At 45.9% G+C, this 27,602-nt stretch overlaps 1 protein-coding gene across 1 annotated transcript; it reads left to right on the top strand.

Moving 5' to 3' along the window:
- Nucleotides 1-185: 185 nt before the first annotated feature.
- LOC144096602 (uncharacterized) lies at nucleotides 186-26,280 on the top strand. Its single transcript, XM_077629409.1, has 2 exons — nucleotides 186-2,014; nucleotides 15,157-26,280. Exons 1-2 carry the CDS (start codon nucleotides 401-403, stop codon nucleotides 15,472-15,474), a joined length of 1,932 nt encoding a protein of 643 aa, XP_077485535.1. The 5' UTR covers nucleotides 186-400; the 3' UTR covers nucleotides 15,475-26,280.
- The last annotated feature ends 1,322 nt before the right edge of the window (nucleotides 26,281-27,602 follow it).

Below are 27,602 nucleotides of genomic sequence, written 5' to 3'. Positions count from 1 at the left end.
CCCACGCTGAGGCATAGAGAAACTGTAAATGTGAAATAACCGACCCGCACCGCAGGTCCCTTGTGCTAACCATTCTTAGTCGCCAAATGCACCAACAAATTCGAAACCGAAACAAAGTCAGTTTCGTTTCCAGTTTTGTAGCAGCACAGTAGCGGAGTCAATCCAAACTACCTTAAAGGTCACGTGGGTTTTGTTTTTTTCCTTTCCCATATGATAGCCCACGGTCACTTGTCGCACGTATGTCAGTACGGTAACCCAGAAGCCTTTACATTTGTGCAGTCTCACTCGTGCCAGCGGTGTGTTCCTGTGCGCAGTTCTCGCAAGCCGTCATGAGCCACACAATTTCGCTGGCGTGAAAACTCGGCGCGTCACCGCAGTACGAGAGCTCAGCGCCAGGAAGATGGAGGACTGCGAGCCCTGCTGCGACTTCCTCCAGCTGCCGGACGAGATTTGGACGCGGATCCTAAAGTACGTGGACCCGGAAGACCTCTTGGCCCTCGCAGATGCCTCAACGCGTTTCGCGAGAATCACCAGTGACCGGTCGGTCGTTGGCACTGTGCGCTTTTCTGCCGAGAGCCTTTCGGAGGAGACGCTGGGCCGATTCCTGCTCCTACCGCGCGCTGCGGCCATTTCTGAAGTGGACCTCACCAACTGCGTCCTGCCGCTCTCGACCACGGTCGAGCAGGGCCTGGGACGGTGCGCCAACCTCACCGCGCTTCGCTGCGTTAACTGCCGCCTCAGCAGCCGGGCGTTGTTCTCCCTAGTCTTAAGCCGCCTCCCGAAGCTCCAGCTCCTGCACTGGTCCCTACTGGGCTGCCGCGAGGGCCGCGACGAGATGGGACCCGCGCTGATGGTGCTCGACGGCAACAACAACCGGCGCACGTCGGGCCTTCGTTCCATGTACGTCGAATTGGTCGAGAGCAGCGTGCACGTGCACACCCTGTGCCGTCTTCTGCCGCGCTGTCCGCGTCTGCGGGACCTGCACGTGCACGTCCTGGGCGCGAGCAGCTGCGAGGGCTGCTCGCCCGGCGTCCCCACGGCGTACGGGGACCGGCCGCTGGCCGAACTCGAGCGCTTCACGTACTCCACGGACGCGGCCAGGGGCCGCTGCCCGTACGCCTCGCGCTCGGCCTTTATCGAGTCTCGCGAGCTGTGGCACCTGCTGCTGGGCGACGACGAGCTGCTCGTGCAGGCGTTTCGGGGCTACGCGACGCTTTGCAACAACGTCGCGCTGCGCCTGCGCCCGCGCAAGTCGCGAAGTTGCGTGCACCTCTCCGAGCTGCTGCCGGCGGCCGGAGAACAGTCGCCCTCCGACGGCATGGCCCAGATGTGCGTCACCGTCGACGAGCCGGATCAGCTGTCAGCGGCCGCGGCCCGGTCCGAGCGCTGGTCGTCTCTGAACGCGCTGACGCTGCTGTCGCCGCTGCCGCTAAACCGGCCCACGTTCCCACCGGGCGTAGGCGCCAAGTTCGAGGCGCCTCTGAAGGCGCTGTTCGCCGCCTGCTCGGCGCTCACCGAGCTCAACCTGAGCCGCTTCCACTTCACGCCGGACCTGTCCTGCTGCGCGCTGGTGGCCGGGCTGCGCAACCTGCGGGCGCTGTCGCTGCCGGCGTGCGCGCTGGCCGAGCCCAACTCGCTCGAGGACCTGGCGCGGGGGCCGGTCGCCCTGTACGAGCTGGACATCCGCGGCAGCGCCACGACCGCACACAGCGTCTGCGCCGTGTGCAGCGACCCGCGCACGTGCGGCGCCGGCTCACTGGTGTCGCTCTCGCGACTGGGGCCCCTGCGGCGGCTGACGCTGTGCGGCCTGAGCAACGTGCACAGCGTCATGTTCCTGCAGGGCTGCCGAGTGAGGGAGCTGCGGCTGGCCCATCTGGGACGCAGGGGCCTGTGCTGCTACGCACAGGGCCTGGGCGTCGTGCTGGCCGCCCAGGAGGGGGGCCTCCGCGTCCTCAAGCTGGAGCACGCCGCGCTCACGCTCAGCTCGCACATGCTGCACGAACAGCTCACCAAGGTAAGTCCCTTCCGTCCTGGTTGCTCCAATGTCATAGTGGCCACCGTGTTTGAGACCAGAAGCACGGCAAAAAGACCTGTTTCTTATCCACTTATCGTGACCTGCTCCAGCCTCCACTGTGGAAGTTTTGTTCCGTTCTCATTGATGGTGCCTGTGACAAGTGCAACCCATATGTGGTCTGAAACTGAAAAACGCAGTGTCATGTGTCCCTCAAAGCTGGCCTTCCAACCACTTTCCATGCCATGGCTACTAGGTGCAAGACAGTTAAAAGGTGCACTAAGGAGCTTTGTCGAAAACTTCGTCCTTGCTTTTATTTTGTTTTGGGCGGTTTCCAATCGCAAACAACATAGCCGCAAATTAAGCCCACAAAAATAAACATACCCAAGGACTCTGCTTTTGTGAGACTGCTGCCGCAGGGTGATGCGGCCCCTCCGCCTGCTCCGGCGGAAGCACACACTTCGCTTCTTTCCTTGTGGTGTATTCGTGATCTTGGTTCCCCTTTCTCAAAGGTCCCATGTCTGCCACACTGCCTAATTTTGCAATCCCGTAACATTCATGGATCTACACTTTTTCATGTGATCTATGGGATGCTGTCACGTTTTCAAAGATCACTCTGCGTATTACCAGAGTCCTTCAATGCTTTTTTTCTGGTCACGAAACTTCCGCCTCAGTTTCATATAGGGTCAGCACTGGCCACTAGAGGCGCCGTTGGGCACTGAAGGGCACCGAGCCGCCGCGGAGCCGCCTGCCCGGTCCAGCCGGCTTTACATCACGGGAGGTATTTGCACCCAATTAGTCGAAAATTTCAGCGACAGTCAGTTTAGTTTTCCTTCCAATCTAGTCTAACAACAATATGACGACCTTCCATCAGAAAGACGCAGGGAAGGAAATGATGCAACGACGTACAGATACTTCTCTGAAGCAGACGATTTGTGTACAACTGCGCAGCTGCTTGTTTATTCTGAACTGCCCCTTATACATTTTTGAACGTGATGCGGCGCACCAGCGCCTTGTAGACGAGCTATAACTCTGACGATGTTGCCAGAAGGAAGCGATACACGCTACGAGGACAGTTGCTTGTCTGCTGCTTTCGCATCGTTGTTTTCGATCTCAAATCTTGAAACGCGTAACCGCTAGCTTGCAGTTAGCGAAATACGACCTGAAACATGACCGTAGTCCTCATTCAACACCTCCTAACTGTGGTCTGACAGCTCAAGCGTGAATCCCGCTTTCAAGATGCAAATATGTAGCCGGCAGTGGAAGTGCAGGGCCGGACAGAGCGTTCGGGCTAGTCGATGCGTGCGGACGGGAGCGTGCATCAGGCAAGCATGTGATCGGCTAGCGATCGCGACACCGATCAGAACCTACCATGTTAACCCTCGTTACACCAAGCCCCCCCGCGAGGAGCCAACGCCAGGCTCTGGTCCCAACGTCCTCGACACTGAATCAGCCCCGCAACGACCTACCTGCAGTCATTTTTTTTTTTTGCTCCCAGCGCAGCGAGAACGGGACACGAGACGAAAGACTACCACAGACAAGCGCTTGTCTGTGGTAGTCTTTCGTCTCTTGTCCCGTTCTTGTTTCGCTGTGCGCAAAAATGAACACTTAGCAAATCGCCCAAAATTTCACCTTGCTGGACCTACCTGCAGCCCTACCCTCCTTCGAATAGGAGATCGCCATCCCAGCAGCTAAGCACCCGCTTCCCCTCGATATTGACCTCTGTTTTTTTCCTTACATACCTCTCTTTCAATTGTTTTGTGAGCTAACGCCTTCTAAGTCCTTATTGTTGTCACTAGTTCTGTAGTTATTACCATTGAAGGTCTCTGTTATTACTCTGATGTCTCATACCCCGAACTTACATTTAACTCGTCTGCATTTGTTCAGTTGTGTATTCATTCGTGCCCCATCTTCTGTAACTTAGGCTCCTTTTTAAGCTGCTGTAACTGCATTGTTATTAGCAGGCATCTGTGTTGCTAACTGCCATACACCTCATGCGTACGGTCAGCGGCTGATCAATTGTGAGCCATATCTCTGGTCTGTGTCTCCGAACTTAATTTTTCTTCGATGCTAAGAGGAACTGTTGGTAGTTCTCCCACCCCAAAATTCTATGTGATTGCCACAGTAGGCGCATTGGCCTAATTAGTTTGCAAATTCCTAGGTGCCAATTTACCATTGACCCAGCCTATTTTTAATGCTCCTTATAATGCAGTTCACAAACTAAATTTTATTTAAAATGCTCACATCATCATAAAGCTATAAAGAATTACAAAAGTTATCTACATATTTTTGCACGATCGCATCCAATCTGCAAAAATATGGACCTATACACAGTAGGCATAAGAAAACTAAATATGAATAACTAATGAAAAAGCAATAGCAAGTCGGTGTTAACAGACAGCCATGTTTAATATGTTAAGAGAGGAAAATATGATTACACAGCTGTCATCAAGCATTCTTCAACGTTTACAGCAAACAGCGCACAAATACTTTTCAGAATGTACTTTTTGAACATCAATGATGCATATTCCTGCATACAGTAGAACAAAATTTTTGCTAACTACACGGTAAAATATTGAAGACATGAGCTTCACAGAGAGCGAAAGCACACATATGTAGCAATAAATCAGTGAGATGTAGTAACTATTGCAACAGGACGTGGCAATGCAGGGAAGCGATAGTCTTGTTGTAGACCTCATAAGTACAAAGCACAATAAAGCAGTCATCAAAGCTGCCAGGTGACTCGACTCGTGTATGCAGGCAGAGAAAAAATAGAATGTCTTGAGTAACAGTGTAAATACTATAAAAGATGAAATTAAATAAAAAAATAGTAGTACAATTAGTATAGAGATGAGAGTAATGTTCAATGTACTGGCATAGAAAAAAGATTCACGATGCCAGAGCATTGAAGGACACTACTGGCAATGCTTTTATTGAGGTCAATATAGTGACAGGGATACCTGACCATGACAATAAAACTAGCCAAACAGGAATGAGCTGCAGGATGATTAGCCGGTAGTCTCCATTTGAACTCCTTCCCCAAAAGGAAGAGGACAGTTGGTGCTAGCACCAACTTATGACACGGAAACTTGGAGGCTATCAAATGTTAGGATAAGATTAAGAACATTTCAATTAGTAGATTAGGAACATTTCAAATAGCAGTGGAAATTAAAATGAGAGAGGTAATTACAAGACAAAACAAAGAGCTGCATGAACTGAAAAACAAACACAACCTGATGTTTATTTTACAATACTGCCAGCCGCCTTTTAGTGGCCCAAGCAGCAGTGGACAAAGTACTCAGCGCTTATGCATACAGGCGCATGTGCGATACCTATACATCGAGCTGTGATGAACAATAAACAGATACAACAGCTTGCATCGGCAGCAAGGCATGGGCAAAGTTCTACATACTCTTGTGCGTTTGCCAAAGAACATAGGGGATGATGATGCACACAGCAAAAATGAAGATAACACACACAGCAGTCACAAACAGTGGAATCAAGGATAAGTCAAGAGGAGCAAATGAACATGTAATAGAGAGAGCAGACAACCCGTGTCTTACAACAGAGTAGATACCAATAAAATTTTAGCAGAGTGCTTCAGTCAGATGAAGAGATGGGCTTATTATCTAGACTGCCATAGTGTGGGCCCCAGCAGGCACAGGACAAGGTTAACTGGAAGTCAATGAAAAAGGTCTTCATTGGCAGAAAATGCAATTCAGTTGGCGATTGTGATGTGGCTTCTTTCAGTGTTGCATTTACGACGCCAGCTTTCTTCCACCACCTGCTGGACATATGGCACGCCCAGTTGCCCGCATCTGCTTATTCTTTTCTCTAGTGAAAAAATGCAAGCGTGTCCTTAGAAAGAAATGAACGACTTCTGCTGTCGTACTCACAAAGTGAGATGTACACCCAACTGCAGCTGAGGCAGTACGGCTGTCAAGCAGAACCTTCTCAACAATGTTCATGTACACGTTACCGCAAGCAATTCTATCCACTGTAAATGATTCGATGTGGTCTTCCACAATTTTGAGCAGGGAGATTAGCTGGTTTGAGGGAACTTGCAGATATCCCTTTGACCTTACAAGTATCAGTCCAGAAGGGTTCTGTTGGGCAGCTTTCAGTGTTTCTACGCAACTCGAGCAGCTGAGTGTTGAGAATTTTTTCGTGATGTAACCTGCGAGGTAATCAAGTGCACCCTCTTTTGGGGTGTTCTGGTGATGGGAAGCTGCGGCTTCAGATGTGAAGTCACCAGGCTCCAAAAGGATGTCATCCAGAAGAACAGCCAGAGAGTCAACCTGAAATTTACATTGCAAGTTTTTCATGATGGAGTGCTGGTTAAAGAAAAGGCCAAAGAAATAATTACTACCATTCTTCCAAAACGGTACTAATTTTGGTTAGCAAAATTAGTACTTTTGTGGATTGCCCTTGCACTCAATAACAATTTTATTTCAGTTACACTTCCATCAGTAATGCAGCTATCTACATCCACAAATTAGGTACTGGACTGCATGACACACTATGAAGGCCCTCAGAGCCTAATAGCATGAGAATATATTATATCTCATTCATAGCAAAGAACAGAAAAACCCTGTTCTACAAGCACGACAAATACAAACTCAACGAAGTGAAAATTTTAAATAGCTGTACTTATAAGACTGCCAGTGTCCAGCTGATTTCAATGCCCACAACAGAGCTACAACATCATTGTGCTCAACAGTGCAGTAATAGCCCGAAAACTGCATGTTCAATATTAATGTGAAGTGTTTATATATAGCACTGCTCACATGGTTAGTAGTAGAGCTCTGTTTATTGAAGAGGTCTTGCAGTTTGAGAAGCAGTTGCGGTCTATCTCCGCTGACCGATGCTCGCTTTGGTGGCTGGACTAAGTTGTTTACTGAAAGCATTCTATAAATGAACAAAAACTGCTGGACTGTTGGCTGCCCTCCATCACCAGCAACATGTCTCACTATGCCAAAGAATCTCTGGAATAGAAATATTTTGTTATTACTGATATTGCTCAAAACAAAAGTAAGGTAACTATCATATTTACCTCCAACGGGTCTTGACCAAATTTTCCAACCAATACATAGCGAAACCCAGATGACAGGAGGTTCTCAACAAGTGAAAGAGTGCTGATAAGGGTTATTCGAAGAGCCTCACGTGTGGGCTTGCTGAGAAAACACACCTGCCTCTGTTTTGGAAGCTCCTCTATATACTTGCAGCAGCTATCAAGCCATGCGACATTCTCTTTCAAAATCTGGAAGATAAACATGTGTAAGCTCAATAATAAAACACGAGAACCATTCTCCACAAAAGATTGGCATACGTATATCTTACAGCAATGTGTTCAGCTTCATTGTACTGGACGTGCTCTGGCCTTCGAGAATTCAAAGCATCAAAAAGGCTGTTCATTCTCCTGGTGAAATCTGATGTCGCTGTAGACCCATGCAGCTTTTTGCAGGCATCATGGTTGCTGTAAAATTCCATAGCTGTGGCAGTGGACGCACTGAACAGCTGGAAAGAAAAAAACTCGTCCAGGTTACATGTCCAGCATTGTTCAGAGACAAAGAGTAATTCTATATGTTCATCCATAAAAATGTGCATGAAGAATGTTTCACCTGAACCGCAAGTTTCACACTCATTTTCTGGAAGGCATTTGGGTGTACATGGGCTTTTGTGAGCTTTGCGACAGCACGGAGTCCAGCCTGTTGCTCCTCGTAGTCCAAGAGTTCCTTATAATAATAATGGTACACTTCTTGTCCTTGCGGTAGCTATGGAGTGAGAAGAGAGTTCCTGGTGAAAAAATATTCTGTGCTTGTCGATATGGCGTAAATAATAATGTTTCCCATACCAGAAACTTTCCAACTTTCTGCAAATTATTTCTGATGCACTTTATTATGTGGGGTGGATCAATGATGCAGTGTATATCCTTTGACGAGTCACAAGGGTGCTGAAATGATGTTGACGGGTGTTCCATTCCACCATTTATGCCTACAAGAAGCACACAAGTTTTATGATGGAATCCAGTTTCACAGTAGTATTCAACAAGCTGTCATACAAGTGAAATTAATGTGATGTCTGATAATTACCCAGGGACCTCAAGGCAGATCGGTTGCTTGTTGAGTTGTCACATGTCACTGCATCAACAACAGCACCAGAATTCGACAGGTGTAATATGCACTCCAGTAATAGTTTTGCAATGACAGAACCAGGAGAAGCACTAGACGCACAGAATGTTCCAACTGTTTGGGACCATCCACCAAGAAAAGGTCGAAACGGGAACACCAACACATGGTCAGCATCTTTTTCTTGGTCCCCTGGCCGGTGTGCTCCCCAAAGTTCACTTTCCCCACGACTTTCATGTCAGATTCTCTAACATGTAGGTTCTTTCGCACACTCATCTCGTCGAACATGAGTACACCTGCAAAGAAAAATGTTTTTATAGAAGCCTACTTGAGTAAGGCACATGCTGAGCATCAAATATGAAAAACAACGTCAAACCTCGTCGTTCTCTCTCGGGGACTTCTTGCAGTTTCTCTTTCAGCAGAGTGAACAAGCTAGCATCAGACCTGAAGTCTGCCTTTAAGTTCTTCATATATGAGTAGAGGGTGCGTGGGTTGGGCAAAGGTAGAAAGTCGTTTTCATGAAGGAAAGTATAGGCAGCAGTTGACTTAATTTTCAACAGCAGGCAGTCATAAAGCCATTCCTTCTTATACCTGGTGGGGAAAGGTTACAGTGTGTTTAGCATTCATGATCATACAATCAAATGCATGTACATGCAAGATGCAAATGCATTAAGGAGATAAGCAGAGAGGCCAAACACATGCGTATGCCACGACATGTTCCCTTTACAAGCCACTATAATAAGCAGGGGCCCACCACCAATATCAAAGTAGAGAATTTTCAACCTTACACAGAAAAGCTACAAAATTATTTCGCATTCATAGGCATGCTGTGAACTCAGACACCTATAAATTTTGCCCAGTGCAATACACAATGCAATATCACATAAAGGCAACCAGATAAGTGATGGGCAAACATGCCAATTAAACTCCACAATGCTTCAGTGCATGCCTTGAAGGAATTGTAGCACATATGTTTGATCTGTGCATCATAGAACTGACCGCAAAGCACGAAAGCCTTTTATGTATCACGCCTGTTAGCTACATTGAGGGTTTTGAAAGCATGGTTCTAACATATACCAGCACATGCACACAAGCCATTTTGGGCTGGCAATCTAGAGAAGGAAACCACAGTACACAGGAAACTTGTCAGCATTCCTTAATTTTGCAAATATGTCGCCAAGAATCCATTATTTTCTTTAGCTACAAAAAGCATTCTTCATGTATTCGGAAGTACATACTACATAGGATAAAAAGGAGGCTAACATGATGTGGACACGTGAATACAAACAAGTGCCTCAGTCTACACCATCAGTTATTTAGCAGAGTGCATGTATGTTCTGATGACATTCACTGTTGTGGTAAATGATGAACGCAGTTATCAATACAAAAGATGCCATTTCACATTGAAAGAAGATACATTTCCCTAGCTCGACTGAAATCTGGCAGGTTTCAGATTGAAATAATACAGATTACGCATATTATTTTTTCCATGACCAAATAGTAACAAAAACTAGTAAAAAGCAGGAGACTCCTTCAATATTTTACGCACGGTACGCATTTGACACTTGCCGCACAGCTCTCGCAGACTTTGCATTTGCCTTCATCACGCTCTGATGAAATACCAGCTTTCCGCGTTCCGAGAGAGTCCCAACGCTCTGGTGAAGCCTCTGGAGCTTTTTAACCTCCACTTTCAAAGTCGCCACCTTTTTCTGGCAGTGCTCAAGCTGTTGCATTGCGGTACGTAGCTGGCGCTTCAATGATTGTACTTCAACACAAGTTACACAGCCGACGACTTGATCTGTTTGGCAGGCCGCGTCCGAGGTGCGGTCCCGACCGCTGTCGGTCGTCGTCAGTGCTACCACTGCAAAAAGATTAAAATACTGCTTAAAACTAATCCTCTCGAACTCGTGACAGGAAGCCACTGATCTGCCGAGACAATAAGCAAACAGAAAATAAGCCTACAAGCAATTTTTACCGTCAATGTCGTCACCCACGGGTGCAGGATCATTAGCAGACGAGCACGCTTCGGCGGCATCTTGAGTCGGCAGGCTGTAACATGATGACTCGCGACGTCGTTTCACCTGTTTCCGAGCTACTGGCGACCGCCTACGTTGTTTGGACTTTGACAAATAGCCTGGAAGGCCTTCAAAAATCCTTGGAAGAGCGTCAGGGTGCAGCGCCGGCCTCCCCCGCTGCAATGATACCGCGTCGCCGTTCACAGCAAATTCCTCGACCCGAATGATGTCCACAGCGTGAAAGTGCTTTTCGCAAACACGCGCATATTTAGAATCAAAACTGAAGTCACCAGCTTCTTCCCGAGGTATTGCACGCTTCCATTTTTCCGACAGCTCCTTGTCAGCAGGAAAGCGAAACGAGACCTTCTCTGTCACGCCTTTGTAGCCGGAACGGTATCCTGGCACGCAACAAGTGTTCGGCATGGTGCCACGCACACGAGTTACATGATGTCAACGCACAACACAATAGCAGACGTCGAAATTCGCACTCAAATTACTAGCGGCAACGCTTCCCGACCGGTCGCGACAGTGCGAGCTCGCCGTCTGGCTCGCCGAACGATGCCCTTCAGTGCCCAGTGGCGCCGTGGCGCGGCAGGCGTGGGCGGTATATGAACCTCTCCCATTGCGTGACGGAGGAGTTTCGTGACCAGAAAAAGCATTGAAGGACTCTGGTATTACTATGTATTACTTCTCCGATGGCAGAGTGGCAAGCTGCCAGGCGACTGGCTCAAAGGCATTCCTCATGTTGGTTGACTCCTCCTGCTCTTTGCGCTCAGTTCAAAAACAACCAATGCGAGGAGTGCTTTCAGCCAGTCACGTGGCCGCTTGCCACTTTGCCATCGGCGAAGTAATACAGAGTAATACGCGGAGCGATCTTTGAAAGGTTTGCTCGCGAACCGAACAACACTTACAACAAAATGCGATAGCATCCCACAGACTGCACGAAAAAGTGTAGATCCATGGATGTCACGGAATTGCAAAACTGGGCAGTGTGGCAGACATGGGACCTTTGAGAAAAGGGGAACCACTGATACACCACAAGGAAAGAAGCGAAGCGTGCGCTTCTGCCAGAGCAGGCGATGGGGCGCATCAGCCTGCGGGAGCAGTCTCACAAAAGCAAAGAGTTCTCGTGTATTTTTAGTTCCATGAGCTTAATTTGCAGCTATCATGACTACGATTGGAACTATTTAATCATGGAAACCGAAAAAACAAAATAAAAGCAATAACGATGTTTTCTAGAACACTCTTTAGTGCACCATTAACTGCATTGTCATGGCCCATTGGCTGAGGGCCTCCTTTGAAGAAAATTTGCTGCTGCATTCTTGATTTTTGTCAGACTTTAGTGAATACTTTGACAACCAACGTTCATTGTGGCATCCATGTTCCAGGTGTTCACAGAAATGCTTCACAGTCCTCCTCTTTCAAATCAAAGTCAATGCTACCAGCCATATGGATTTATCCATGCTCAAAAGGATTTTTGTCTTATATACATGTTAGGTCCACTGGGACATACAGCCATCCCTTCATTTTTCAAATCAAATATGGGGATTATTTTGTGGACTAAAAGTTTTCGTGCTGACTTCTAAAGTGCGGCCAGATCTCTGGTATTGTTAAATTTTTTTTTGTGGTGCTTCTTAAAACGGTTTATGTCGCTCATTCACACATGAAGAGTGACCCTCACAGCTGACAGCCCTTCCAAGGTATCGGGCTGCTCAGGCTCCATTGGCTTTGGACAATAGGCTCATGGGCTAGAGGGCTGTGTATGCTGCAGAGGTTTGCATATTTGGCTCCCGGATGCAAAAAAAATTCTGCTGTACACTACTGTGTGGTTTGAGTACAAACATCGCTATTATTATGGTCTGCATCCTTTAAAAAGCAATTAAACATCAGCGCTTGCCTGGATTTTCTGGAATGAAAAAACTGCTCTGAGCTTTGAGTGCAGTTTTCACTTAGGCGAGCTAGGACCCAACATGCTGTGCAGTGGCATACCATAGCTCTCGCTAGACACGATGCCTGGTAGTCTGAAAACAAAAATGTTGGCCTTTCCTGCAGGGAGTAAACAGAGAGCTCTCAAAGTTGTTGGAACCAAGATGTGCGGAATTAGGTCTTGTTCAGAACAAACCAATCGTGAAAAGTAGACGACACCAAAAACAAGGTGGCATACAAGCTCTGAGTTACTGTTTATTAGTGTGTGCAGTGCAGTGATTCATCGTCATCATCATGTTATTTTTTCCTGAATGTTCCATTAGGGACACAAAGAAGGGGAGGGGGTGTCAAGTAGTCGTACATTGGTATGCGAAAAGGTAAATAATTAGCAGAACAAAAAGAATAAGATTTCAAAAAGAGCAGATGAAGCGCATCTTCGAAGTAACCCAACAACTAGCCCATCCACTGAACCAGGACTTCTATTGCCTTACCGTCCGGCAGGTGGTGCACCCTGTCAGATCCACTGCACGGCTCATCTCTGCAAAAACGGTACTCGTTAGCCAAGAGCACTTTTTCATTGATTCCGGGAAATCCGTGCAAGCGCCCATGTTAAACTACCTCTGAAAGAACGTAGACCATAATTATTCTACTTAGCGAGTGGTGTTGGCACTCAAATAAGCCAGTAGTTTGGGCAGAGGAAATTTGTAAGTCTGGCAGCTGAATACTGAAATCTGTAGTAGTTTTCTGTATCTCCAGAATAACTGACCGCAACTCGTTAAGCTTTGCCACAGGTACCAATGTTGGGCTAGTGGTGGAAGGACAGCCATTGCGTATTAGAAAATATTCAGCAAGCAAAAGCCGCGTAAAAGCTAACTTTCGAAAAGTGGTGCTCATCGTTTCTCTGTTGCTCCCGACTTCTTAAAGGGACTATGAAACTGTTTTGCAGATTGCCAGTAAATGTGCTAGTGCATAGAACGAATGCTTTTGAGCATTCATGCTAAGTATAAGACCCTGCAGAAAAGGTGGTGATTTGTCAATATTTAAAACCCCTGATTTTTAAGTTCACAGGCCGATTGATAACCACACGGTGAGAGTTCTTGTTACTATTCTTAAAAAATGTATACGTGACACCTGGCAGTGATCAGAGCGCTTCTTGATTTTTATCAGTTGTGAAACTTTCCATAAGATCCATGTATTAAAAATGGTGGTCTGATTGGACCAAAATTTGGTGGTTTATGAATTGTCGCAACTGTTTCCAAATATAAACTGTGTCCAAATCGATATATGCACAATCACCTCTCAACAAAATCAGTGAAACAGGTGTAGTAACAAAGATCCGTAGATGTAGCAGTCTGATAGATAAATTAAGAAGTAAAACAATGGAGAAAAATGCTCTTCAGAAGATAATGGCTACAGATTTTATTTGCCATTTCCAGATGGTGTAGCCATTTGTAAGCCCTGACAAAGCGGCCACTGGGAATAGTCACTTTTTGAAGTGGAATCTCCCAGCTGGTGTAATCTGAGCTCAGCTAGTGCAGTCATGGTTAAGTACAGAGGGCCTGGCACTGCTATCCGCTGCAAGCACGATGTCACCGCTACACCCGTGCCATCAGCCCTCCAACAAGTCATTGCTGTCTCTAGCATTCAGCAGTGTATGGGATTCTACACAAGGTATACTTGTATGATACAAAGCCCATTGCGGCAGTCATTTGCTGCAGTCTCTTCTCGAGCTCCGCATCCATGATACACTCGCAATGACGGTGGTAGGCACAAAAGCAACTGCACTGATAGGTGAGGTAGGCAGGTGCGGCCATCGGAAGGGAACAAACCGGGTTGCAATGTAACATGTTCACTGACCGAACTATTTTTTTTGTCTGCGCCGTACTCAATGAGCTGAGGATGGGAGGAGGAGAGTCATTTTCAATCTCCGATATGTTCTGTGTTAATGAGGCTAGCTCAAATTTTTTGCAGTGCAGTGATGAGTGATGGAATACCAATCACTTGTTCGCTTTAGTTTTCCTCGATAAATATTGCTTCCTTGCCGCATTAACGAGGTTTTTCCAAGTCAGCATGCATAACCATTGTCCCTGCATCATGACAGCCATGTGCCTATTTAACATCTGTCGTGCTTCTTAGACCAGCATGTTCCTCTGAACTGCTGGAGCACTGGACTGACATCATTACTGCTTCATGATTTATCAAATTAGCCAGCTACTAGCCATCATGGTCAGCTTAGTTTGCAGAGTGACTGCCCCGTAGAGGCACTAGTCCTGGAATTGAGCCCCGTCACCGCAGCAAGTTTTCTTTAAATAGGAGAATATGTCAAAGCTGCATAGCTTCATTCCTTTTAATGCAATAACATTTAGGTTGGCATCTTGCAAAAACCACCGGGTTTCTCCATAACGAAATTCCTTGATTGCTCGAGAGGGTTGTGACATCAACACCGCCAAATTTGAAAATCTGAGGACTTGAATGTTCAAGTACCTTCCATTGGATTATCATATGGATTTCTACTAACCTGACGCACTTTTCTCCCTTAATCCGTCCACTTATCCACCCACTAATCCACCTTATCTATTGCCGCTGCGGTGGCTCAGTGGTTATGGCGCTCGGCTGCTGACCCGAAAGATGCGGGTTCGATCCCGGCCGCGTTGGTTGAATTTCGATGGAGGCGAAATTCTAGATGCCTGTGTGCTGTGCGATGTCAGTGCACGTTAAATAACCCCAGGTGGTCGAAATTTCCGGAGCCCTTCACTACGGCGTCCCTCATAGCCTGAGTAGCCTTGGGATGTTAAACCTCCACAAACAAACAAACAAACCACCTTGTCTATTTTCTGGGGGTAGGCCAACTTCCAGATGCTAACGCATTTGTTTCTTTAAGAATGTGGTTGATAAGGCCGCAAGTTCTTTTTTCTTTTTGTCTCATTTCTTGTGTGTGTCCTGTTCAGTCATACGAGCGATGTAGTCGTAAGAATGTGGTTGATAAGGCCGCAAGTTCTTTTTTCTTTTTGTCTCGTTTCTTAGTGTGTGTCCTGTTCAGCCATACGAGCGATGTAGTCATCGTCGTCGTGTGCAGGCCCCCTCCCTGGAGCTGCTCTGCCTGACTTCAAGTGCCCCGCTGCGGCCTGCAGAGCAACAACAGCTGCTCGAGACGGTGGTGCCCCGACTTCCGCGGCTGCAAGCGCTGCACATACACGCGCCGGGTGTGCGCCCTCTGCCGCGGCACCTCCCAGGGCAGCCACGCGTGCACCTGGATGGCACCAACGGTGACAATGCCAACCCGAGCATCGTCTTCACCAATGAGCTGAGCATCCTGTGCCGTGCATCCAACTTCATTGGCCTTGCCAAGCCTCACAACCGGGACCCGCAGCCAGTAGAAGCTGTGGTAGGCTGAGAGATGTAGGGCCTTGTTATTCCGGCCAACATGAGGTAGAGGAAAAAGGGTGTAAGGCCAGTTCTGCTGCCTGCTGGTCTCTTGACCGGAAAGGAGGAAAGCACTACTAATTGTGAGTTGTTATCCTTTTGCCACTTAGCCGTACAAGTCGACAGGAGACTGTCTGTCGGCCAGCTTGTTTCATTGTTTTGCCAGGAAAGCAACACGATGTGAAGTGTTACTCTGGCTTTTTGTTTCTGGCAGTGTGGTTTCTGATTATGGCCTCCAAGGGTTGTGTAACTGCTTAGCACTGTCGTGGTCATCGCTACGCTGCACAGACGGCAGTCAAGAGGGTGAATTGTGGATATTTGTCGTTCCTGCTCTGTTGCGACAACATTTTGAGAGCAGAAGCAAAATTGATGCAGAGCAGAAGTTTCAGTATGGAGGCAGTGGACATAAAGTGGTAGCCCTTCTCACTTTTGTGTGGATTTTTTCTCGACTTCTTCCGAGGAGAAAATTTCTAAACTTGCAGCCGCATTTCTACACTGTGATCATGCAGTCGAAAATGCAAAACGTACGTGCTAGACCACGGGTTTCTTTTTTCATTGCCTTATTGCTGTCCAGTTGTACGAAAATGTGGCGAGCTCTAATCCGGTTATTTTGTATTTAGAGTTGTTTCAAAGGCGCATGAAAGACTAGTTTGAAGTCCATTGCGGCCTGTTTGCTTCGCTGCAGGGCAGAGTACTTTTTTCACTTTTCATTTCTTGATGCGCTTTTTGCAGCAGGTTGCAAAAAATGAGCTGCTTCACAAATGCAGCACGTTCTGGTGTTGCTTTGCCTTGTTTTGCTGCACTTGGCAGAATATTAAAGGACCAGAGCCAGACTTTCCTTTCTGGTGACCACATTTTGGAGGTTTACAAATAGGGGCAGCAGAATTGGGCTGAAGCTATCCTAGCCGAGGCGATCTAGCTGTTGTGTCGTGGCATAAATGTGAAATTAATATTGTACTTAAGGGGAGACACGCGTCTTGAAATGACAAAAGGATGCGATTTTGCAAAAACGGCATATTCAGGATCAGGGATTAGTACACTCTAAAGTTCCTGCCTAAAATGTTTCAAGGTCTCAATTCAACTCCAACTACAAAGATATCTATTGTATTTCGCACCTACGAAGCCCAGAAATGGCGATTTTGGAGCGAAATTTGGCAGGACTTGCGCCCGTCACTTCCCACGACCATGTCCCCGTTGGCTGCCATCTTGGTTTTGTTTGAAAACTGTGTCCCTTCCTCACTACGGTGAAATATTTTTGAAACGTCCGTATTCTGCTGTTCTTTGAAGCGTCTGCAACGACCTCCGAATGGCTGCTGCGCGCGCTTCAAATGCAGCTTTCTCAGCTTCATGTTTTTTGCTCTCATGACTGGTCTTACAGAGTTATGTTTTTATGGTGGAATTTCAGTTATTCTTATACTGTTGAATTCAGAAAGAACTAAACTGTGGAGCTATGCTGTTTTTCTTTGGCTGAGAAACATTTTCAAATTTTGTGAACCAGAATGTCAGCTAACTATACTTTATAATTATGATGCTTGGACAAAATTTAACATTTTTATATGATGTACTTCAACAATAATATAGTTAGCATAGCCTCAGGTGGCAGGTCTTTGGCTACAGCCCCATTTCACTAGAAACCAAGAAATGTAGAAAGGAAGTGTCTTAACAACCTTTAAGAATTCAATTTGGCTTCAGGTATTTTTAGTGTAATATGGGAACTAATTGAGATTTACTGAAACTAACTATAATTTCAAAAACAGGAAGAAGAAACGCAGTATACTCATCCAAATTTAATTGCGATATCTTTAAAAATAAAAACGTTCATTTCAAGACCCACGTCTCCCCTTAGAGGCAAAGGCAATGTGATGTGAAGAATAAAGTTCTTCATTGCTGTTGGGATGCTACAATTCTTGAGACAAGGAACTGAATGGTGTCAAGACATGGCCAATTTGGCTCTGTGGGGTGCTCTTTTAACAGGTTTCTGTCTTTCTGACATGCTGCATGTCCTAAGACAGTGCCGAAGTAATGCTTTCTGGAGAGAATTTTTTTTCATGATGTTAACAACTCACATTGAGCGTGTTTAGTAGTCGCATACTGTGTCCACAGCTGTTGCCACCACGTCCACGAGGTTAGTTGCAACACATGTGGTAAGCAGTTTATTACGACACATGCTAGTAGCATCCACAAAAACTGTCGACATACACTGCTGTAATGTTGCCACTTTGGCAATGCTATGACACCCCCTTGGATCTTTTTGGCAGCTGTCAGAGGTTGCAGCCATCGTGGCCTTTGACTTAAAACTGCAGATTTTGGCAGAGTGCGGAGAACAGGAGTACATCCTGGGCAGACAGATAGTGATCCTGTGCTCTGCAAACTGCGCCTATCTTTCGAAGTGTCTGAACTTGTCTATGGGTGGTTATCTTCTCGGCATCGTCTTGAAAGATGTTTGAGCAGGGAATGTGAGGCAGCATGAAAAGATAGGCTGCTTTGCCTCATTCAGTGTGCAGTCATCACAGAACGCGTGACTATTTTGCCCAAGTCAAACAAGGCACTTCCAGCGGCGCAATGCTTTGCAGAGTGAGGTTGTCTCGACAGCTTCAATAGTAAGTTGCAGCTGATAACGTGTTGGTCGGTGACGTTTGTTGTAACTGGTTGTATTCTGCATGTCGGGCGCAACTGTACTTTGAACATAGCCAAAGTCTTTCAGAGAAGATAACAGGAAGAGATAGATGTTCGGGGTCATTGAAGGGCTGAATTTGTGTCTGGAAACCACTTGAAATTTTTTCTTGATGGGAATGGCTCAGAGGTCAGGCTTGACATGAACAGGACACAATGCATGCTGTAATAGCTGATGATTTATTATGTTAGGAGCACAATATAACTGTAGAAATGAAAAAAGTGACATTCAGTGACTGGGGAAGCATTTAAGGTGCTCTGATAAACTGTCCAGCAACTTGCAAACTAAAGCTGCAGCTGGAAAAAGTATTGAACAAGTAGCCGTGAATGAAAAGTTCTCTTACCTTTTGCATAAAATTTTTCACTGTAGTTTAATGTGATTTTCCCTTGTTTCTTTGAATGTTCTTGTAATCTTAGTATATTTGGCCTTAAAGTAGCTGAGACACCAAATTTATGCCATGTATTCTGTCTTTGGAATGATGTGCAGCTCATTAGAAAACATGGACAGCCATGTGGATTGCGCCAACAAGTGGTAAATAGTTTATAATTGAATTTTTTTCTTGCATGCTGTTTCGTTTTCAACAGACAAATGACAGCTGTGATGTAACAGACACGTGAAGCATACAAAAACTGTAGTATGGTCGCCACTTTCTTCATTTTGATCCACCGCAACCCTTATGAAAGCCTACCCAAGAGTTGGTATCTCAGAAAATGAACAAGCAGCGATTATATGACAGTTTATGACTCGCATGACCTCAACTCATCTGTTACGTCACAGCCATTGTCCAGCCCTAAAAAGCCCAAAACCGAAACTGCGTGAATGGAAAAAAAATTCAAGTATAAATTATTCAGCTGGCACAGGTAAATTGCATGGCATGACTCACGTACACTGCTGTCTTATGCACCATTCCAATGAAAAAAATCGGTCATCCAAAAATAATTACTAACTCAATAATTATTCAGCTGTCATAGCCAGCACTTGTGCCCTATCCTTCTGTCAGTTTAGTCTCATCCTGGCCGTTTCCAAGGGCGGAACTCTCACCGGTTGGCCCGTATTCCCGTCACTGTCAAGTCCTCGTGGATGACTTTGCCGTAACTGAGCTGTCGTCACATGAGAGTGCTTCCTGAAAGCACGTCGGTCAGTCATTTAGCTGACATGCTGATGATGGGATCAATAAAAAGAAAAGGCTCACTGACTGTTTGCCACTGCTTCATTGCTGGCTAGGTGCTGACACCAAGGAATTTTTCAAGCAGTACTAGCTTGCATGACTGGACATTCTGTCTCAGCCCCCTCAGTGACATTGACGGTTTCAGCAGTGATCCAACTCCATTGACAGACACTCGTAAATGTTGTCATGTCAATGAATGTCAACGTAGTCACTTAACAACAGACCCACTCAGTCATGTTGACACACTGAGAGTTCTGGCGCTAAACAGAGTGGAGGATTTTGGGTACGTAGTCTCTGGTTTCTCTCAGTTTTGCTGATAACTCGGGGAAACCAGGGCTGCTTGGTTCCCGGCAGGAGTGTGATGGGGCGTAAGAATGTGTGTGTACCGTTCTGTAGTACATTCGTGGCTCGGTGTTTATGTAATGTCTCGCTGTTGTGCTTCCCATGGAGTCTGTGTGTGCCTCATGTTTCTCTGTCGAAGTGTGTTGGTCACCCTAATTGTGAACAGTGAGCAAGGGCTGCCGCCATCATTGGCACAGCATGTCCACAGAGTGAGCAGTGAGGCAGTGGACGTGATGTGGTGAAGTGGAGCTTGTAGGAAAGCTAATGATGCTTGATGGCTTTGCGCTAACCTACCAAATAGTACATTGCAATTGGGGACACATGAAAAGTGGGGTGGTATTTATGTGCAGGGCATTTACTTGTGGGAAGCCTGAATTAACTCAGTACCACCCAGTTTCTAGTGTAGCTGCCAACATGGAGAAGGCAGGTAGTGTTGTTTACAGGCCCCTTTTTATTTATTTATTTTTCTGCAAATTTAAGCCCCAGACTTGGAAGGAAAAAAAGAAGGAAAGAAAAATCGGGAGCAAACTCAGTTAGCCAAGTAACTCTGTGGTGACGTTTTGGAAGGCCCATCGCTAACCTCCCTGGTGTGTTAGACCCATGTATTACTAGACCCGCATGGTAGATATTCATGGTACTGGTCTCGTGAATAAATCCCACAATGGAATCTAGCTGTGCCAAGTGATTCCCACAAAAATTTTGAGAATTCTTGCTTACCCATTCTAGATGCAACAATCGGCAAGCACATCAAAAGGCTGCAAAAGCAACAGTCGTGCTGCATTATCTTGACAGAAATGGACGGATGACCTTTTGATTGAGTGGGGAACAAATTTATTGTGGCCAAAAACTCTAAATCTGTTCTCAGAGTGCCAGTTTATAAGTGCAGATTTTTTTTATTTTCAGAGCCTTTTCTGCAGACTTTAAGCAGAAAGATTTATTTCTCATGTTGCCTAATAATTGCCTAAGAGGTCAGGCTGATATTCTAGTGGTCCAGGTCTCATTATCAAGCACTCTCAAACTTCAGAAACATTCCACTGTGCAGCGTCTTCCCTGCTGCTTCAGTTCGTGCGCCTTGCAAAGAAAAACTGTCCAATCTGGTTTATGCTTCATTGTCCATCGGCTCCCTTGTGTGGCGTGTGTGGCTTCTTCACCATTTCTTGGCTTTTCACTCATTCTGGACAGTTGTGTCATTGATCCCTGCGCATTCACGCTCTATAAGAACAGTTTGCTCTTGCTTTGAGCACTACAACGTTTGTCGGCAGTGTTTGAAATGTGTAAGTCTCTATCAAGGGGAGGATGCGGCAAATGAAATAGCCAATCTGTTCAAAAACTTCCAATTTCTCTTTTTTTTTGCAGGTCTTTATCTGTCTTTTGGTGAAAAATTGTAGCAAAATATGCAGAACACACATAGAAAGTCACTCTTTTTTTTATGCATATTCATCAAAAATTGCGAATTGCGCCCCTCATAGTCTCGATGCATCGTGAATTCTGCGGGTTGCCAATGACGAAGTACCAGCATTTTGGTATAACCTTGAAGAGGAGAGTTCAGAAGATCAGAGCTTCCATTCGTTGTAGTGGCACATTTCTCTGACCAAAAGCAATAGCATACAAGTCTATAAACGAGCCAAACAAGTGAATAAACTTGGAAGTTGATTTTCTCAGCTTTCAATTTTTTTGCGATTCCTATCACTGATCCCTTCAGCATTTAGTTATGAATGACAATAGAGTAATTTTTTTTTTTTGCATAATCCTGAGACGTTGACGAGTTCAATAAAGTTCTCGATTTATCTGTGTACACACTCAATAGTTTATGGAAGTTATTTTTGTAAGAAAACTTTCTATGTATATATTCATGCTGGGCATCTAGAAAAGAAATAATAGCTTTATTGCACACAACACGGCGTTGTGAACTTGCTGTCATAATAAACTTGTGCACATTTTCTTTCATTATTTAACAACACTGCGATGACTTTATGAGAGCGTTAATTGTAATTACTCAATAACTGTACCAGCTAGCTTAAAATAAAATGCAGTTCTGAAATCGGCACAAAGTTTCATATCTGTGCCGAATTTGGTTACCTTTCGTGCGTAAATAGCTAAAATAATTTTAGTTGCTGTGACCCTCTTTCTCCCCAAGTGCAGGCATCCATGAACTCACATGCTTGCCGAACTTTCTACGGGTTTGGCTCATATACCCATCTCGTTCCTGTTTAACTTGTTTTGAAGCATAGTCATAGCCTCAACAAGTGAGACAGTCACACCTGGCCTCTCACTATGTCATGAATTGCAATTTGTTCTGTCACATCAAGAAGTAATTCATTCGCTTCATTTAGGCGTGTTAGTGGCAAGTAATTCTGCTCTGTAAAGCACTCGTGCTCGTACATAATCTGCTGAAATGTATGGCAATTGTACTTTTTTTCTGCAGGGCGTTTCATATTTATCAGTCCAGATTATGTAAGTCTCCTGCTCAAACTAGTCATCTATTTGGGCTAAAACACCAACCACAAGGGCAGTGTGTGATGTCTACGTTGTTTTATAAGTAATTTAAAATCGAAACTTACCTGGATTATCCAGAATCAGAAAAACTACAGTTGTCTGCGGAAGAATTTTCATCAAGGCGAGCAAAGCAGCCGATTTGACATGCAACGCCATCTGCCGAACTGTGAGGTTACCAATGTCGCGACTCGGAGGTGGGCCTCGCAGTTCGCCAGATGGCACTGCATGTCAAATCAGCTGCTTTGCTCGCCTTGACGAAAATTCTTCCGCAGACAACTGCAGTTTTTCACCGGTCCCAATCAGGCAAGTTCTGACTTTAAATTGCTTATCAAAGAACGTAGACCATCATACGCTACCCTGCGATTGGTATGTGAGCTCAAACGGACCAGTAGTTTGAGCGGGAGAATTTTTTACAACACAGACCGATAAATACGAAACACGTGATAGTCGTTAAGCTCTAAGCTCAATTTGTGTGCGGTATGGTTTGGAAAGTGTTTGAGCCAGACGGTTCGGTCACTCAAAGAAAAATGATAAACCAGTGAAACATGGTGCCACACACAAACTTGTCGAGTACATTCAACACCACACCTGTGAGCTGCCAAATAGAATTTCTACCACAGCATAATGTTTCCTAAATTCAGGATGTGCATGCTGTTTGCCCGCATGAAGTTGAGTATGTATTGTCGCCATAACGGTGACCCATATAACGAAGGGTTGGCCAGGATCTCAGTCCGCGTGGGTAATTTCTTGCTACAAATTTTACCCAAGCAGACCTGGGGTCACTGCTCTGATGCATATGTATATTTTTAAAATTTATTTTGAATGTGTGCATTTATGTAACTTATTTTTTTTCTGAGCTGTCAGCAATTCATGTTTCTACTGTTACACGCAGCGTCTTTTCTTTTCTAAATTCCAGGCTATAACTTGAAACTTATGCTCTCTGTTTGGGTGCTGCTGTTTTCATAATGCATTTATTCTAACATGATGGTGATGTTTGCATTAATTACTTCCAATATTAACATTGCAGAACTGATGGTATGGTGCTGTCGGGTTTTTTCATCTTAGCACACTTTTCCACAGGCCACCGGCATTATCTGCTCATTGTTAACAATTGTTGTATCAATGAATGTCAACTGAACTGTCATTCTGACTCATGTAAATGCACCACATGGTGTGCACCTTTGCCTAGCAAAGCTACCATAACTGTGGGCAGCACTGAAATCTAAGCTATGGCAAATGCCAAGTGCCAGTGCGTAGGTTCCACACAGCATGCATGAAGGTACTTCTTTGCTTACATCGATTCAGCTTGCTGCTTTACTTAGTATGGCCACTTGCAATTGCTGGATGCTACAGGCATCATCTCAAGATTGAATGCGAATTGTCGTGCAAATAAAACTAGCAAGACTAAGTATTTAGGCTAAATTCGGCTGTCACTTAGTTTAATCCTGTAATGCCTCATGTGCCACCTGTGGTAAAGTGTGCAAAAATTGTGAATAATTCTAATTTCTGCTCCCAGAACTACATGAATTGCCAACATAACTGCAGAAATGGTCGTTTACAGCCTGTTTACCAAAGTGTCAGCTGCCACGGGGGCAGGAGGCCTGCTGAAAGACATCTTGCGAGAGCTAGCCCTAATGGCTAAGCAGCCCGATATTTCTGTGGCCGTAATGCTGCGTTGGCAGGTGATGGAGCAGTTTTGAAGTTTACTTGATTTACCGTGTGCACTTGCTTGTTTTCCTGCGGTTTTGTTGTCCTTAGACATTTGTAAATTATCAAAATTAGTTTAATTTATTAGGCTTCAATATATTTATGAAATGTGCTTTTTTTATTTTTCCAATGAAGTGACTGTTATCGATGAATTCCTGGAAGTGCAAACCTTTCCTCTGACGTTTTCAATGCCTCGACATTAGGGGGCCGGGAACATGGAGGGGCCCCGTGCATCCCAGAGTCATTCATGAGCCTACTTTATGGGGCACATAGCAATGGCATCATTGTTTCTAAGGGGCAGTGTGGCAGCCATTGCACGTGGGCCATTGCTGCTGCAGGCGACGGAGGGGCAGGGGAGAGGCACAGCTTCACGAACAGTGACATCACAGTTTCTCCTCAAATTTTTCTTCCCTCCAGGGCTGAGAAATTAAAATAAGCAGGAAGGCATGCTCACTCAAGTGTCTCTCTCCTGCGGGGTTGGACTCATTTGGTGCAGTCATCAAGGGAGTGGAAGCTTCGAGTGCAAGGCGATGGCTTCCGCAAGTGTGCAATTCTCATGCGCTTACAAGCCAGCCGCACATACCTGGAAGCTAAAAACCTTGAGCGTGTAGCTCCTGCTTCACTGCAGTGGTTGTGAGGTGAAGCGCAGTATTGCCTCGCTTTCTTTTTGCTTGTGTGAAACAATTGGTTTGTAATTGTTTTTGTGTGCTATGCTGCACTTGTAGGCAGGCCTTATTGGACCTCTCTGCTGTGGTCAGTGCTGGTCTGCGTACACTCTAAACAGTGATACACCCATATGGGAATAAAAGGGGGAGTAAGCTGTCCTTTGGTGCACTCCCGTTTTTTAAAAAGGCTGTGTGCAGGAGGACAGCATACTCCTTTCTGTTTGGAGTGTAACTGGGCACAGCAAAACAATCATTGGTCTTCCGCGTCTCTATTGCCGATGTAGTGCTTACAAGAGGTGCTGAAGAGAGCCTGGCGGAGAGAGACATAGGCGTATATTTACATGCCGGACTGTGTTCACCGCCGAATCAGTTAGCTGGCTGCTAAAGAAGATTCATCTCATGTATTGCTCATTCTTGAAATCCTCTCCACAAGCATGGTGGCAGCGAGATGCTGCATTCCAGGCCAGAGAAATGTGTTGGTTGTCACTACTACAACGCTGCAGAGTTTGCAGGCCTTTGCGTGGGTTGGGGCAATTACTGCCCGACAGTTGGATCTGAGTGACTCGACACAGTGGTGTGATTTGAGCATACTACTGACGAAATGAGTCTTTCATTAGCTGTAGGGCTTCAGCAGTGCTTGCGTGTGTGGGGATCTGCGCAGCTCTTGTTGCGTTCGTACGAGACTTCCTACGGGCAGATGCTATGAGTCCCAAAGCCAGATTTAACTAAAAATTCTTGGTCCCTGTTCAGATGACAGTGTCGCTGTTCAGGTGACTGCCTCCTAGCAGTCTAGGGTCACCAACTGACCTGGATTCCGTGCCGTTGTCCTATAAATGAAGAACCTCAGATGTAGACTTTCCCTGGCGAGGAGTGGCGCTTTTTCTCAGTTTAGGTCTGGCGATACGCATGCACCGCATGGCATTTGCATGCAACACAAACGTTTGGCTGCCTTTGCCGTTGTAACCAATTCTGGCTGCGATGATCTTGACCATAAGAATGCATTGGGTGCGCCATCTATCAGGGACTTCAAGCAGAAAGCAGAAGACGTTACTTTAAACTGCGTTAATTGCTCTAAAGTTGCCTCAGATTAAAATTTTATGTGCCAATTTATTTCGGTTTTTATTTTCACTTCATTAACTTCAACTTCCCATCACCTCCCCCACACGGAATAGCTTTGTTTGAAAGTTGGCAACCCTAGTCCTAGTACAACATCTGGGCATCCTGTGCAATAGATAAGCGAAAGATTGCTAAGCTCAAGAAACTGGCATCTGCCCTCAGGGTTGGCCTCGTTTAGCTGAATGCCATTTTAGTTTCTCGCTCAACATGCGGCCATCCTCTACTCCCTGGTCCGGTCTGGTTGTGGTTAACGAAGAAGCTTCCAGGCAGTGTTTTTGAGCCAATCACTCGAGTACCTGAACAGAGATGAAATCACGATTAGGCATCACCCATGATCATCCGTTCTTGGCAGCAGGTGCAATTCTTGCCACGTGTCGGCCTAGAGTAGTCAATACACCAGATGTGCATACTATATGGCTCGTGCCAAACATTAGTCGGTGTGAAACAGTGTGGAGTTGTGTGTTGCCCTTTCTGGACATCAGAATCATTTTTGTTGTCTGCATGCATAGTACCAAGATGACTGTTCTTCAGTACATGCACCCAGTATTTTGGAGTGTGTACTTCAAGAATGGTATGTATTTGAGAAATAAAATCCAGTGTCTTCAAAAAGAGCGTGATTCACTAACCATTCAGCTGCTAGAAACAGCTGTGTTCTAGTGTAGCAATGCGAGGCACCCAAACAAGCCTTTTGTTCCACTGTTGCTCAAGCAGCCCTTTGCTGGCTTCTCGAAAACCTGCCTTATGTGTTACAGAATACGAGGACTTCAACACAGTAAACGAGACAAGCAATTTGGTTATACACATTGAACCACCAGTTTGGAAGACGCGCAGAGAAGGTACACAGGACAAGATGATGCCTTGGATTCAGCCCAGTTCGTGGATTTAGCTGATGATTCCAGAGCATGCAAATCATGCTCCGGTATGAAAAAAAAAAGGGGGGACATCTTGTTCGAACATGCTGATCAAGTAACAAGAGATTCGAAAATTGTACCTCACAAAAAAAAAAAGCCTGCATGCAATTAAGTCGTGCGTCAGTGGTACATTGGGAATTCCTTGATTACAAGTAGCAACACGTGCTATCAGTTGTCCAATTACTGCTTTTCACTGCATAAGCAGTACGAGTGCTGTCAGGCGAAAGTGACGGCATGCATCTCTGCGTGGCCGCAACGTGAAGCCTGCAGCGCCTGAAGCGAGCAAAACGCAAGAGCGGGCGCAGCGATGCCCTCGAGCGATTGGCTGGACAACGCGGCTTGCCAAGGCAAACTGTGTGTAATGCAACAATTGTAAATGTAAAAAAAATTTACAAGCCTTAAAGGGAACCAGAAAGGGGGTCTCAATAAAGGTGCAATATGTCTGGGATGTTAAAAGACGACAGTTCGTAATTGTACCCCAGCAAGAATTATTTTAATGCGTTTTGTGGAGGCTGAGTTATATGCAGACAAAATTAAAACTTCCACATCTTTGCGCCTTTCCCTCTCCTCCGCCGGCCCTACTCACTCGGCCACTCCCCTACCTCCGCCGGCTGCGGCGCGCGCGGAGTGGCCGCGGCCGTTGTAGTGCGTGACGTCTGAAAGAGTTTGGCGCTGTGAACCAATGATAACCCCTGGCTGCTGACTTCATTTGCAAGACGTGACGTCGTCTGCCAGGTTTTCGTGCGAAAGCCCGGCACCGCGCGGTGCGAAAGTGGGAATTTTTAAAAATGTATTGTAAATTTCCCGCCCGCTTCTGAGGTCTCGTACGCGGCATGGACGCTCGGTGGCCTGTACTCTACATAGTGCAAGCATTTTAAAGCCAAGCTCAAACACCCCTTTCAGGGGCCCTTTAAAGCCAGTCAGTGTACATTATGGGACTGCAGGAAAACTATGGGCAAAGCGGCAGTACACCGCAAACAACAACAGCTTAAATATCACTGACCTGGTAGATGACACCTG

The sequence above is a fragment of the Amblyomma americanum genome, chromosome 7 (genome assembly GCF_052857255.1).
Source record: "Amblyomma americanum isolate KBUSLIRL-KWMA chromosome 7, ASM5285725v1, whole genome shotgun sequence".
In the NCBI taxonomy this organism is placed as follows: domain Eukaryota; kingdom Metazoa; phylum Arthropoda; class Arachnida; order Ixodida; family Ixodidae; genus Amblyomma; species Amblyomma americanum.
The sequence above is the reverse complement of the archived record's forward strand: the minus strand, read 5'-3'. Positions and strand labels throughout refer to the sequence as shown.

What these genes read in the sequence shown, in the direction of transcription:
- LOC144096602 (XM_077629409.1), top strand. Translation starts at nt 401, where the DNA reads ATGGAGGACTGCGAGCCCTGCTGCGACTTCCTCCAGCTGCCGGACGAG. An exon ending in TGCACGAACAGCTCACCAAG is followed by an intron (nt 2,015 to 15,156) that starts GTAAGTCCCTTC and finishes CGTCGTGTGCAG; the next exon opens with GCCCCCTCCCTGGAGCTGCT.